The sequence below is a fragment of the Solanum verrucosum genome, unplaced genomic scaffold (genome assembly GCF_900185275.1).
Source record: "Solanum verrucosum unplaced genomic scaffold, falcon-dt-bn FXZP01000253.1, whole genome shotgun sequence".
Lineage (NCBI taxonomy): Eukaryota > Viridiplantae > Streptophyta > Magnoliopsida > Solanales > Solanaceae > Solanum > Solanum verrucosum.
In genome coordinates this window covers 1,106,537-1,122,682 of record NW_026019984.1, presented here as the reverse complement: position 1 = coordinate 1,122,682, position 16,146 = coordinate 1,106,537, and the positions used below count along the sequence as shown (strand labels likewise).

The following is a 16,146-nucleotide window of genomic DNA, read 5'->3' as shown; positions in this document are numbered from 1 at the left end:
AATTAAGTATGAAAATGATTTACAAAGATAGTATGTAGCTGAGCAATAATAACAATATAAATACAGTTCTAAACAACACTCTACTCCTTATTAACCGTCTACTCTAATTCTGGACCTCCATACCCTCTTATCTAACATTAAGTCCTCGATAAGTTACGTTATGTCTTGTCTAATCATCTCTTCTCAATATTTCTTTCATATATTTCTATATGTTCAAAAATAGTAATTTTGGTATGAGAAAAAAGATACTCCAAATACTTTATATTTCTATCTAATTTTGATACTTGAAGGGACAAGAAAAAAGCAGTTTCCTTTTCTTGTATTATTACAAACTGAAATAGACATTTGGAAAATATTTTTTTTTTGGGTAGAATTGAAAGAGGATTTATTTGTTTATTTGCTTAATAACAACGCAATGTCAAAAAGTATGTTATTTTAATATTTATTATTATGATTATTTCTTATTCTAATAACATGAAAAACACATTAAATCAGTTAGTTTATGACTTGTTTATATGTTCACCAATCAAAGCAAAAATAATGGAAAAAAATCTAATATTTTCAATTACGATTGTTTGTATTTTAATCATGTATAAAACACATTATTTTTCATTAGGTTTATGACTTGTTTGTATGTTCGAAGAAGGTTTCTAATGTTTTCTATTATGATTAATTTTATATCAGTCATGTACGAAATATTTCATTAAATTTATGATATCTTGATATGTTATTAATTAAATGAATTAGTGAGAAAGAGATTTCTAATATTTACTTTTATGGTTATTTTTTATTTTAATAACGTGAAAAACACGTTAAATTAGTTAGGCATATCGTTTGTCCATATATTCATCAATCGAAACAAAAATGAATTAGTAAAGAAAATTACTAATGTTTTCTATTATGGTTATTTTGTATTTTAGTCACGTGCAATATATATATATATATATATTAGTTTTATGACTCGTATTTATGTTGATTATTCGAAGAGGATTTTTATTTACCTTATATATATTATGATTGTTTTTTTATTTTGATTACGTATAAAATATGTTATTTTTATTAAATTTATGACATGTTGATATGTTCATTAATTAAATGAATTAGTGAGGAAGATCTCTAATATTTAAAAACTATATGATTATAATTTTTTCTATAACGTAAAGAATATGTTAAGTTGGATTATATATGCTCAAAATAATATAATAGGAACAAAAGTGTATATACTATAAAACTTATAGGACCCTTTTTCAATAAAAAACTCTAAAATGATAAGGTGACAAAAGCATATTTGACTTTTTCTTGGTACTTATCCGATAAAAATACGAACTTCACTTACGTAAGTGAGTTTTCGAAACCGTTTTCGATTTATTATTATTTGTTGTTTTCTTTGCTTCGATTATCATTTTATTTGTTGTTATTAGTATTTTTTTTCCTTTATTTTTGATGTGATATTTCATTATTATATTTCCTTTCCTTACTAATATTCGATATGTTTTTCTTGAATAGAAACGTATATTGAAAATGTTCTTTCTATCTTCACACGATAGAAACAAAACTGTGTACACATTATTTCGTGAACTTATGCTCGATAATCGATATATTCTTATTGTTTGTTAGTGAGTTTCCAATATATATATATTCAATCGGTGTACTGTTCCAAACTAACTTGAAACAAAATCCTTTTTTTTTTTTCATCTGGTATTTGTAGTCCACATTAAAGTCCCAATTAAACTCGGATCTCGAACTATAGGATCCATTTAGGGGTGACTCTCCCAACAAAACTTTCTAAACTAACTTGAAACAATATCTCTTTTTCTTTTGGTTTCACACCAGGTGTTCGGAGTCCACATATAGGTGCCCTGATTAAATTCGAATCACGCATTGCAGGAACTGTAAAAAGGTGACTCTCCCAACAAAATTTTCTTCATATTTAAAGTTCAAACCTAAAATCTCTGGTTAAGGATGAAACAACTTCATCACGACACAACAATCGATATTGGTTAAAAGAATATCATTATGGAGAATACTGATAATAGTACATAAAATAGTAGAAAATTAGAATAATAATACAAAAGGACGATTTTGCACAAAATTTCTAAATAACAGGGTAATTATATAATATATCGAAAGATAAGGGACTACTATTGTAAGTAAATAAAGTTTCCTCTTTCGTTTTCCATTTCCTTTTTATCAGTTTCCTGTCCTAATAGAACCGATCCCCACTCTCTAAAATTCTCTCTCTAAAAATTCCGGTGAGATGGTCGCCGTAAGTTCATTTACCGGCGAATATCCCGGCGCAATAGTTACCTGAGATCGGATCGAAACTTACTTCACTCCAGCAATGGAAGCATCACCACACCGGTTTTGCTCTCCGGCGACGCTAATTTGCAGCTAGCAGAAATAAGTAGCTGGTTTCCCGGTGAGATCAGAATAGGTTTCCTTACCTGGTTTGGATCCGAATCTCTATCTGTTTTTCCTTACCAAATAAGCATTTCTTATTCAATTTACCTCTTTGCTCAAGTTTAATAAGCTTTGTTCTGTGTATTTGATATTTTCCGCTTCAAAATAAGGGAAAATTTCTGAATAATATGTGAAATTTGAATCTTAGTGGAAAAAACATGAGGAAGTTTGAATATTTTGGGTAATATTTCGAAGTATTTGATTAGAGTTTTGACATACTCATGGAGTTGTAATGGATAGTTAATAAGCGAGCTGGAGTTCATTGCTTTTTGGTGCAGAGAAATTGATATTTTGATGGAAAATTTGGGAATTTTGTGTTTTCATTAATAAATTTTGTTGCTTTTTCAAGTGTGTGATTGATTGGAAACTGTGGGTTGTGTATGATAACATGGCTTCTGAAACTAAGAAGGTGAAGAATGAGTATTTGTTTGGGAAGGAGGAAGAGGAGAAAGGGAAGAGAATGAGGTTAGAAGAAGAAGATGATGATGGTCATTGCAAATTTAGATCAAGTGATTCACTTCTTCCAGGCCTACATGATGATGTTGCTTTAACATGTCTTGCTCGGGCTTCTAGATCAGATTATGCATCGTTGTCGTGCCTGAATGCTAGGTTTAATTCATTAGTCAAGAGTGGTTATTTATATGATTTAAGGAGGCGGATGGGTGTTGTTGAACACTGGGTTTACATGGTTTGTGATCCTCGGGGTTGGGAGGCTTTTGATCCTTTCGGAAAAAAATGGTTGAGATTGCCAAAAATTCCTTGTGATGATTGCTTTAATTATGCAGATAAGGAGTCATTAGCGGTTGGTAGTGAACTACTGGTTTTTGGCCGTGAGTTGTTTGATTTTGCTATATGGAAATATAGTTTGATTCAAAACAACTGGGAAAAATGTGAAGGGATGAATCATCGTCGTTGTCTGTTTGGATCAGGTAGTCTTGGTTCAATTTCTATTGTTGCAGGGGGTAGTGACAAGAATGGAAATGTACTAAAATCTGCTGAGCTTTATGATTCTTTGACCGGTAGATGGGAAATACTGCCAAACATGCATTCTCCCCGTAGATTGTGCTCTGGCTTTTTCATGGATGAAAAATTTTATGTGATCGGTGGGATGACTAATCCTACTGATTCTTTGACTTGTGGGGAAGAGTTTGATCTACAAACGAGGAAGTGGAGGAAAATTGAGTGCATGTATCCAAACGTCAATAGAGCTGCTCAGGCACCTCCTCTTGTTGCAGTTGTTAATAACCAACTATATGCAGTTGAATATCTAACCAACATGGTAAAGAAGTATGACAAGAAAAAAAACTCATGGGAGGTATTGGGAAGACTTCCCGTGAGGGCTGATTCTTCGAATGGTTGGGGTCTTGCTTTCAAAGCATTTGGTGAAGAACTTCTTGTGATAGGTGGCAATAGGGGTCCAGAAGGTGAAGCTATTATATTGAGTTCTTGGGCACCAAAATCAGGGTGTAAAGACGGCACCTTGGATTGGAAGGTCATCGGCCTAAAAGAGCATTCTGGTGTCTTTGTATACAATTGTGCCGTGATGGGTTGTTGAGAAGTTCATCCAACCAAATGGAGAAAGAAGTCACTCGTTTCAACCGTTGTTTCTAGCGTAATTCCAACACATTGTTTGATTTATTAGTATTTGATTTTTATTTAACATCTTTCAGGTGTTTGAGATAAGCAATTGTTCTAGCTAAAACGTCCTCTTAACTGGATGGTTATTTTCACTCACTCATTCTCCAGACTGCTTGCTTCCAGATTTCGGTTTTCACCTTGTTCATTGAGTTAATATGGTTGATTCACTGATCTACATGATACTAAATAATGGATATTTCCCCTCTTATGGGTCTGAATTTCCTTTCCTGAGGCTTCATACGCGTTATTTTTCTTTCTATTCAACAAGCTATAATTCATGTTGATGTTTACAGTTTTCCTTGGTGATTTGTTCTCAAGGTTGTCTTATTTTGGTCTGGCTTTACTTTAGAGTGAATAGGAAACTTGTTCTGCGCGATGAAGGAGATATCATTAGCTCACTCGTCTTGGTTTAATCTTCCTTTCGACTGTAAATGCGTAAAACACTCATTTGATGTAGGGATTTTGGAATGAGCTTGTTGTATTAAGTTGAATCTGTTCTTGCTCTTCTAAGGTGTATTGTAATGGTTTTGAAGGGGTTCAGTTGTATTGTATCCTCCTTTATTGGAAATTATACTATTGCAAATAGGATAAAAATGTCATTTTTTTGGTGTGTATATATTTTAGTATGATGATGATAAAAATGTCATTTTTTTTGGTGTGTGTAAATTTTAGTATGATGATGATACAAGTTTACTAGGTTTCTCGTGAGAGGTAGCAGATATCCTATAAAATTAGTCGAGGTGTGTAACCTGGTAGGATCTCAAGTTCCAAGACCTGCATAGACACAGAAAGAAGAGATGTACACTGTTGATATTTGTTAAATTCAGTAAAGTCTGAATTATGCACTTGTCCTCCACTCAAAAACAAATTTTGGAATTTTATTTCCTTAAATCAACAGTAAAAGTGCCAGTTATTTTTATTATATATATATATATATATATATATATATATATTGTTAATTTTATTTTTTCTGACACAAATTGATGTGCACTGGATTTTTCTCTAATTGTTTAACATAACAAAAGTACAACTCAGTAAGCATCTTTTCTTCAAACACAAAACATAACCAAAAGAATATTCTTGGATAGGAACTCTTCAACAAATTGTCCATTACGGAAGTCATTCTCATCTCGATCCGAATTTTTTCGATCATAATTCTATCTTTCTTAGTATTTCATGCATTTATTTCACCTTTTTCATTTCCGCTACATTTATTTTTTGGACGTATGAATTCTTCAACAGCCAACATTTTGTCACATTACAACATAAATTTCTATTTTGCAATGTAAATAATGCTACCTAATTAGAAATTGTGACAAAAGTGTTCATGGAGTGGGACATAAATTCATTATAGAATTACACGATACTTGTGTTGATGAGAGATGATAATTGCTGATAGAATAAATCAATTTATGTGCAAGTTGATTTAGACACCATCGTTCAAAATAAATTCATATTTTTGGCAAGCTGTAAATCTCTAACAAAAAAATATTCAAATTTAATTGATCTTTAAATCGTTTAACAATTCTAAACAAAATCAACTGCTGAATACATTGACACCACTTAGACTGACAACTAATTTCATTTAAATACTCAAATTACGACATATTTTATATTTGTGCGTATTTTTAAGCACCTATTATGTAAATAGAAACATTTTATCGTTGTTTGACTGTTTCATCAGAACAAGCGCTTTAGCCTAAAATGTGCTTCATTGAAACAAATTGCAATTTTAGTGTAATAAATCTTTTTGATAAATTTAAGAGATTGTCGATGTATTTCATCGTAATCATTCTTTATGTATAGTTAAATATTCAAAATTCCAAGGAAAAAAAAACTGGAATATTTGTTGCAGGATTTGGTTTTTTGTGATGGGAGTATTTATATCTATGCACATGCATACAGTAAGTGAAAAAGGAAATATTATTATTTTTAATGAAAAAAAGAATCTGACTTTAGTTTATGTGAAAGGTATGGTATTTGCAGAATTTGTGGGACTCATGTGGTTGTACTAAATTTATTTATTTTTCTAGAAAAAGCAAATGCCTTATTTGGACAAAACTTTGGTCATTTTTGTCCATTTTGATATGTCATTTTTAGCCCATATTAGGGAAGAAAGAAATGCAAATCCCCCTGCTTTTTGGGATTGTGGGAAAAAAATAATTTTTTTTTAACTTTAATTTAATCTGTACATATATGTAAAATAATTTAAATTCTTAGTTTAATGTTAGCAGACTCAGCACTATGGTTTTTTTATTTTTTACTTTCTAGGTTATGCAATTAAGTGCTAATTTTTAAATTAAGAGTACTAACTCTTGTATGTATGTGTAAATACTTGTTTTTCTTATTGAGATACTTGAGTCGAGGGTCTATAGGAAAGAAAAAAGTTCTACTTTCATAAGGTTGGGTAAGGCTATGTGCACAAAACACACGACTTTCTTCATAGCTCACTTGTAAAAGTTATACTTGGATATGTTATTGTTATATTTTTTGTAAAACTGATAGATTATAGTATTGTATACGAAATAAAGTTTATTTAAAATAAGATGGATTACGATGTCGATGGAGTTCATCGGCTACTATAGCTATGTAGTAATGTGCTTGTCAATTATGTAATTTTCATTTGTGCTAGTCGAAAGGATTGATTTATGCACAACTTAACTATTTCACGAGTACCTGCTACCTCCTGATAGTACTTTGAAATGCCCCAATGAAAGTGCAAACTCCCAGCTCTACTTTGGAGTGGGTTGGGCCATATAATTTTTGGGCCAAATACATAAGGCTTTATTTGGGTTATTTTTCTTGGCCCAAAAAGTTAAGTGGGAGCTTTGGATTGGATCATAGTGTAGTTCCTCCCTGTCTTCAAAGCAATGAAGTTTGTTTTTCTTTCGAAAAAATGACATAAATACACAACTTAGAATATCATAATTTTTAAAATTTCCTGCAATTTTCTTTAAAAAAATACAAAAATCCCCTCTCGGATACATCTCTATTGCCTTTCGGATACATCCCTCCCATTAAGTAATGTATCGTTTGCAATGTATCGGACAACCAAGGAATGTATCCGAGAGCAATGGAAAATCTGATTTTTTTTAATTGGAGAAACTTGAGGGTTAGGATGTAATTAGCCCCCAAATGTATGAAATTTCAGTAAGTTTTCCTGTTTCTTATGATTTTTTTAACTTTTTTTTTAATAGTATCGATCGCGTTTAGAGTATCGAACTAATTCACTCGCGGATGTGTTTATCGACCCAACAATGCTCACCATCAAGGGAAATGAAATGGGTCTGAATAGAGCAAAATGAACATAAAAAAGTTCATGTAATCAATCATTTCTAACTAATTTAGGGTTGAGAAGTAGTTGATTCATTAATTGATTGACTTTTTTCCTTCGAATAGTGGGATCATAACCCATTGCCTTACCACTTAGTCACATCTCACGCCACATTTAGCTCTCTAAATAGTTTAGAATTGAGACGTAATTGATTGATCGATAGATTACATTAGCCAAAAAGGGTTTAATAGTTTCAATTTGTTGCTAAAGATTTGTTTTGTTCTTTTCCTTCAAGTGTATCAAAATCAATGGTTCACACTTCAAAAGTGGTCTATCTTTTCCTCCACCATTATCGTTGAAATTGATATATTTGTGCTAAAGGCTATTGGAATCTTATACTTAGTGAGTAGTGATATCTCTTGTTTGTTCCAATAGCATCTAATGTGCTTTATCCAATTTATTTACTTCAATTACTTGATTGGAATAGAATAATAAAAAGAAATGAAAGAGCAGTCTGATGCACTATGCACGTAGTTCATGAATGCTAGAAGAGATAGAGAAGAAAAACACCTAGTATCAACTTTGCCCAACAAGGCTCGAAGTTATGAGAAAGAATCACCTAGTAATTTTGCGTATGGTGAAATTTCAAACGTGAGAGCTCATGATTATCCACTTCATTAACCATTGTGTCACACCCTTGGATGCTGGATTGAGATGTTAATATCTTTTAACAAACATGGTGTCTACGACTACTTATACACACCTCAATTAATTTCACGGAATACCAGCTACCTTCCACTAGCACATACTAATATATTTTCTTCATTTCCTAACAATCTTGAATATTTGCCACAACTATAACCATCAAGAAACCAAAATTGAAACAAATGTGGCAAACTACAAAGTGGCAATCACAATAAAGCATAGTTTTTAAAACACATAACACATATATCTTCCATAAACTTAAAGAGAAACTTACAGACAAGCAACTCACATACACACATGGACACATACACAAGACATCAAGTGCAGTTCCAGAAGGGAGAAAGTAAGATTACAGTATCAACTTTCAACCTACAACCTCCCCTCTATTTATTCCCAACAGACAATAAAAGCAAAAGTTGAAGAAAAGACAGACATAAAATGCACCAAACTCTTGACAAAACTCTAGTCTCCCCACCATTGATGAGCAAACACACCACTTCTCCTTAGAGTTTTGAAAAGGCTCATGCAGTCCCCACAAAGAGCATTTTTGCAGTCTACAGCCGAGCAGCGAAGGAACAGCTCATCAACATGGCATATTGATCCAGTTTTGAATAGTTCTGCTAGAATATTTAGCTCTGCTGCTCTAGCATTCATCATGAGGACGACATAGTCTCCGTCTTCAACTGTTTCACTAAACCAACGAATGAAGTCGAATCCTTCATGATCTAGCGGTGCACCCAAATATTCGTCAGTGTCAACAAATGGCAAAGTAGCCTCTCTGGCGACAGCAAGTCCTGGATGATACACAAAGTTAATACCAGGATTCTTCACATATAAAGACAGGGCGGAGATGTTATGATCAATGACGAAAACATTGAACAAGTGGTGAGGGATCGGATAATGAGGCTTGAATGTTCTTGCAAGAGTTGATTCTACAAATTCCCCTGCACCAACGTTGATATACACCAGTTTGTTCCTTGATGAGATGTTCATGAACTTGGGCAAGTATGAGATTTGTGTCTCAAACTGTCCAAGCTTCTTTTCCACGAGTGGCTCAAGGTGCTTCAAGTACGGCTTGTTGTTCACATTGGAAGGACAATTAGCAGGCAGCACAGAATGCACGAGAGATTCAACAATCTCTGATCGTTTCTTGAACATCACTAGAGTATACGTGCCAACCCCACATACGTGCACAACATCAGAACTCTTCAAGAACAACGAAACTGGGGTGGCAGACCTTATCAAGTTGCCTTTTATCAAGTTACCCGCGTAGAAACTACTAGAACCCACGAGCATAACACCAGTGCCCCCTGGACGTAAGACACGCTCAATCTCAAGCACCATAAGAGCTGGAACAGTAACCTTATCAAGATCCCTCGAGAACACAAAATCGAAAGAATTATTCTCATGATCAAGCTCATACATAAATCTTCTCCATACAAGAGAGAAATACGGGTGTGCATCAACACCAACAGCACTCAAGAGTCCCAGTTCTCGCAGCACCAAAGCTGCATACAACGATTTCTTCCCAACACACAATGCATTAGCATTCAAATCCAAGAAATTCTTTTCCATTAGCTCCTTAAACACATTCTTGGTCAATTTTTCATCGTCGCGCTTCATCAAAGACGCCCCAAACAGTGGAATCCCCAATCCATAAACGGGTTTAAAGAACCCGGTCACATTCATATACTGGTTAGACCCAAAGTTCAAAGGGCATACACCAAAATTCAACATTATAGGTTCAGATTTCTGAATCATATGTGTCATTTGAACAAATGACACAACAATCATAACAGTAACAAACAAGAACCCTTTCAGAATCAAACCTTTCACTAATGAGCCGTGAAGAAATTGCCATTTCAAAACCTTCATATCCATTTTTTTTCTTTTAAGATTTCTGAACTTTAAAGCTCAAAACTTTCGAGATCTATAACAGCAAAGTGAAGTTTTCACAGAAGCTAAAAAGCTAAAACAGGAGATTTAAGTCTAAAAACAACAAAATCAAACAGATTAACGAGTACAAAACCTGGATGAAGTGTGATTTCCACCCACCATTAATACCATTGTCATTTGAGATCTAAGCCATACCCTTTTCGGAACCCTTTTCCCCATTTCTTCAAACGGGTTCATACCCATCTCAAAACCCCAATTCATCACCCAAAATTGGGCTCGACCCACATCATATTTTCACATAAAAATCAAAATCTACATAATAAATTAGTCAAAAAAATTCACTCAAGAACTGAAAAGGGAATCAAGATTTGTGAAAAAAGACTGAAACTTTGGGATCTGTGAATGAAAAAGAGTGAGTGTGAAGTGAAAGGATGAAAGATGCTATAAGGAAGCTGCTGAACTGTAGGAAAGTAAAGCTCTTTGTCGGCTATCCACTGCGTGTCAAATGGTGAGAGGATTTGTGAAGTTGTTGTTAGGGAAGATAGGGTCCCAGTTAAGCTATTATTGTATTGGTTGGATTTAGGTTTTATATGGGGTTTGTGTCATCTATCAAGTGTGATTAGCGTGAGTAGTGCCAGCAAAATAAACGCGGTAACCCGTCCAACCCGTCCATATTTAATGAGTGACTTTTTATATGGATAAAATATGATTGGATATCCATATTCAATCCATAAAAATATGGGTAATATGGGTAAAATATGAATTAGCCAAATGAGTTAAGTTTCTAACTTTTATTCACTCACAATTCATGATATTACCAAATATATTGTAACTTCTCTTCCTTTTTATGTTCTTCTATAAAACTAATTATTTTTCTCTATAATTGAAAATGTGAAGTCTTTGGCCCTCCAAAAATATTTATTTTAAATGTACATTTCTTTTGTTAATTCTAATTATATTTTTTTTATTTGTTTAATTTTATATTAGATAATAAATAATAGTGTAAAATAAGCAAATCATGTACTAGTATTGACATTACTTAACGTGCATTAAGCATGTTTTAAGGTGTGTTTGCTATGCAGGAAAACATTTTCACCACTACCCTTGACCCCCGCACCCCCCAAAAAAAATTTAAGTTTATTTTTGAAAAAAAAATTAAACTTCAAAATTTCATTTTTTCACCCCTACCCTAGACCCCCCCCATCCACCCCCTACCGGCCCCCCTCCCCCCCCAAAAAAAATAATTTTAAGTTTGTTTTTAAAAATTATTTTCAACTTCAAAATTTAATTTTTTCATCCTTACCATCGACCCAGCCCCCACCCCCCAAAAAAATTTTAAGTTTGTTTTTAAAAAATATTTTCAACTTCAAAATTTTATTTTTTTCACCTCTACCCTTGATCCCCCCCCCCGCCAGCCCCCCTATTATCCCCGCCCCCTCCCCAATCCTGAAAAAAAAATTAAGTTTGTTTTTTAAAAATTATTTTCTACTTTAGTAAAAATAAAAGATATTTCTCAAAAATATTTTTCATTCATAAACCAAACACTACAAATCTTTTCCGGAAAATATTTTCTACTCACCAACCAAACATGAGAAAATAAGTCAAAAATCTACTTATTTTCCAGGAAAACATTTTCTAGATAAACATAAATTTATTTTATATTGAAAAGTTATAGGATTTTTTTTTTTTTTACTTTTATGATACAATAAAACTTAATGAAGCATTTTCAACATATTTCATCTAAAAAAAGACTAAAATATTTTCTCCATGTTGAATTCTTAAGTAGAGTACTATTTACTCATGAAAATATGGGTATACTAGTATTTTACCCAACTCATTTGTTACCCAATCAATTTTTACCCATATCAAATATGGGCGGTTGAATTATTACCCATTTTATGTTGATCCATTTTCAACCCGCCCGAATTTGACCCAACCCACCCATTTGCCACCACTAAGTGTGAGGTATAATGTATAATAATAATCTCATGATAAACGATAGGATTAACTTATTTAATGTTTTGTTGGAGGTATCAGGTAGATACCCTCCGTCATACTTTTGACACATTGATGCCACTGTCGTCCAAAAACATGTAATAATAATAACATATGAAATTGGGTTGTCAAAAATTTAGATAGTCTTTAAAATATAACAATAATAACATATTTCAATATAATTTTAGGTAGGTTCTAAGAAAAATAGAGTTTACACAATTTTATTTTTTCTTATAAAATTTTTGATAGATCATCGATCCAGATGAGTGTTTCAGTTGATTAAGTAGCTTTAGATAAAAAAAATATGAGGATGAGAAGCTTAATTTCTTTACGATGAGAATATCAATAACAAAAAAAATCAGATCACTTTAAAAAATAATTACATGTAATCATAATAATACATGAAATTAATTTGTCATAATTTTAAATGATCTAAAAACATTATAACAATATATATAATATAATTCTATAGGTAGAATCTAAGAAAATATAGTGTATATACAAAATTTAGTTTTTTTCTTATAATTTTTTTGATAAATCATTGGTCCAGATAAATCATATAAAAAAGATAAGTATGTAAAATAAATAAAATAGCAGAGAGTTCATAATGAAAAAAATAAAGAACAAACAATAAATAATAGGATAATAGAAGCAAAAAATAAAAATAAAAAGTGATAATACTAAACTAGCGTTTGGCCATAGATTTTTAAATATTTTTGGCAAATATTATTTGGGTGAAATTTCACTATGTGTTTGGCCATAGTATTTGGGAAATATATTTCACTTTTTTAGAAAAATATGATTTATACCCATAAGTTTTGAAAACTATCAAAACTAACCATAAGTTTGTATTACAAGTCAATTGGATCTTCGTTGCAACAAATAACAAGTAGTGTCCATGAAACTAGAGCAATGTGGTAATTTAGAGTGAGTGCAACAAACATCATTTCATATATCGTGAAGTAAACAAAGCACATGACTTTGTTACCCTGAGTTAATTGTTCATCATTTTCATCAACAACCATATCATCACTTTCATATTCACCGAATATTTCATCACTATCTTGGTGTTCACGTAAAATATTATGTAATACAACACAAACAACTACTATAGAGGGTGTTTTTGTAAAAGATAAAAAAATTTGTGTAAAATTTCAAATTTCAAAAGATCCCAAATAATGAGATTTCGCCCAAATACTAGAAAAAACTAGTATTTGAATTTAGGATATTTGCCAAAAATATTTACCAAATAATGACAAATTGTATGGACAAACAGTATTTGCCAATTTTTTCCCCAAATATTATTTGGAAAATCTATGGCTAAACGGGAAGAGAACTAGATAACACTCAAATCTCAATTACTTGCTAACCTTTGATTTATCTTTTTATCTGAAATTATTTTCTCAGTGAAAATTATAAATTTCATATCATATTTTGTCTAATCACTTTTATCACAAATACTATATGAGCAATAATTAAAGAATTAACCCTATATATATATTTTTTTTATCTAAAATCATCTTCATAATGAATTATCAATTCGTCATATCATATATTATCTAATCACATTATCACAGACACTATATGAGAAATAATTGGAGGACTAACCTTTAACTTCAATCTTCCATTTATATGTCTTTCTATTTAAAATTATCGTCTCAATAAATTATAAATACAACATATCATATCTTATCTAATCATTTTATCACAAACACTATATGAGCAATTATTGAAGGGATGGAAGCATGTGACATTGAAAGAGTTTGGACCGTTAATTTATTTAATTAGATTATGGTACATAAACAGTATGTCTACCACGTGGTGCATTTAATTTCGATCATTTTTCTAAGCATTCACCCCACTTACCAGATTCAATATTTCTTATATAGTTAATTTTTTTATAGAAAAAATGTTTCAAAAAAAATTAAAAATACAATTGTCTTGAATGCTTGGATTATGAAAAATAAATAAGAACGGTACAAACCACATAACAAATGAAAAATAATATTTTCTACGATAACATATGTAGTGAAATTTCATTGAGTGAGGTTTAGGAAGAATAGGATATATGCAAATCTTATGAAGGTATAAAAATTATTTTTGAAAAATCTTCAATTTACGTATATCAAATCCAAATAAATAAAAATAATAATAGTGAAGAAAAAATGAGAAAAAAATTATTTTCTATCCCACCAAATATGGACATTCAATTGTTCTTTGGTAGTCATATGATATTATGATTAAGACCAACATGGATTGTGGTGCAGTGGTGTGACTACTCCATCCTTAACAAAATATTTCGGTATGGAAAAATCCTATTGGGAGCTTCACCCACGAATGAGCTTTGCAGAGCGCAATTCAAATTTAGTTGGAGCTCCAATGTGAACTCCAGACATTAAATATGAAGCAAAAAAAAAAGATATTATGATTACGAGTTACGACTTACTTCTCAATAATTTAAGAATAAAAATAAGGTGAATATTATTTTACTGTAATTTATTGCAATTGATGAAATATGTCCAATTTGTGACATGGAATCTACTCAATAATTTCTTTGGTGTTCCTCGATTAATATGTCAAAAATGATTGATTTTCAGTCCCCAAGTCAAACTTGCAATTAGATGAGTTCTCTGTTTTTTTTCTTCTCTTATTTTCTGAACGGTGGGTCCAGCTTAAATTAGATGTGTTCTTTTATTCCTGATCGAGCACGTGTCTATCTATTTTTTGTTAGAAAGGTAAGTTAGTGTTAAAATATAACGTGAGAAATATATTTAGCCTGAAATATAATATAAAGTATATTTAGATTATTTTTAATAATACATGAATATATTTGGCCTTGTTCCATTTTAATTTTGAGGCTAAATCGTAAGTATTTTTTCCCCTCATGAATCATCACTTAAAATTTTAATGCATATAACTTGCTTATAAATTTTTCTTTCACCTAAGTGCTTTTTTTTTTCTTGTTGTGTTTTAATTACTAAAGTTTTCGATCAAAAATTAAAGGTGAATGGTTTTATTAATTGAGGAGAAAAAAAAGATAAGAGAGTGATTTGTCGAGAAACCTTCATTCAATGTGCAAAAGTTAGTTGAGGAGTTATTGGGTGCTAATCAAATACTACAAAACAATCTTATATGAACTTGGTAAGAACAAAAAATAAAGAAAACGGTATCAATATATATATATATATATATATATATATATATATATATATATGAAAATGAATAGAAAATAGATGTAAAATTTTAAGAGAACCTATTTTGTTAGATTTGTTGATATTTTTTAAAAAAGGGAAATTTGTATATAATAGCTAACTATTAATTCAAATTAAATGTCATAACCACTGTTTGGTTTAATTGTACCCCGTAGCAAACTGTTGCTATTTCGCCTCTCTCCCTAGTGAATCTCGCTCGCCGCTCTCGGTAGTCTCTCCCTCGCCTCTCTCGCTTTTATACAAACGCAAATGTATAAAATGCGTTTGTGTTTGTATAAAGCGAGAGAAAATTGTATATATACATATATTTTCGTTCCCCTCTCTCCCCTCTCTCAGATCTAGCTCTCCACTCTCACTCGCCTCTCTCACTTTATACAAACACAAATGTATACATTGCGTTTGTGTTTGTATAAAACGAGAGAAAATCGTATATACAAATACATATATTTTCGTCCTATACACTTATGATTATACAAATACAAATCTTCTCCTGCCCAGTTTTCTTTTGTCTTTCTCTCTTTTCTCGCTTTATATAAATACAGATTATACAATTGATTCTTTTGTATATATATACCAAAACAGATTATACAATTGCTTCTTTTGTATATATGTATAGCGAAATATACATATTAATAGCCATAACAAACATAAAGTTTGTTATGGAGCGCAATTATGCAAACTATAACTATAACATACAAATATGATTTTTGTGTTTGTTATATGTGAAAGTTGCTCTTTAAAAAATACTTAAAATTTATAATATGAAAAATTACATAGTATAAGGTAAACATATAATATGTATTTACTATACATCACTCTAGTTTGGAATAATTACTATTCGCAACTACTGCTTCATAAATATAGCTGAGCTAATGCCCCTTCTCTCTTCTCTCCCTCGCCTATCTCTGCCCTCTCTTTCGCCTCTTCCTCTCTCTCTCTCTATGCAGGACACATAAATGGTAATAA

At 31.5% G+C, this 16,146-nt stretch overlaps 2 protein-coding genes across 2 annotated transcripts; one reads left to right on the top strand and one right to left on the bottom strand.

Annotated features, from left to right (window-relative positions):
* The first annotated feature begins 2,208 nt into the window (after window positions 1-2,208).
* Window positions 2,209-4,324, top strand: LOC125817964 (F-box/kelch-repeat protein At5g60570). Its single transcript, XM_049497467.1, has one exon. The coding sequence runs from the start codon at window positions 2,849-2,851 to the stop codon at window positions 4,013-4,015; it is 1,167 nt and encodes a 388-aa protein (XP_049353424.1). The 5' UTR covers window positions 2,209-2,848; the 3' UTR covers window positions 4,016-4,324.
* Window positions 4,325-8,539: 4,215 nt separating this feature from the next.
* Window positions 8,540-9,958, bottom strand: LOC125818331 (uncharacterized). Its single transcript, XM_049497864.1, has one exon. It carries the CDS (start codon window positions 9,956-9,958, stop codon window positions 8,540-8,542), a length of 1,419 nt encoding a protein of 472 aa, XP_049353821.1.
* Window positions 9,959-16,146: the final 6,188 nt, after the last annotated feature.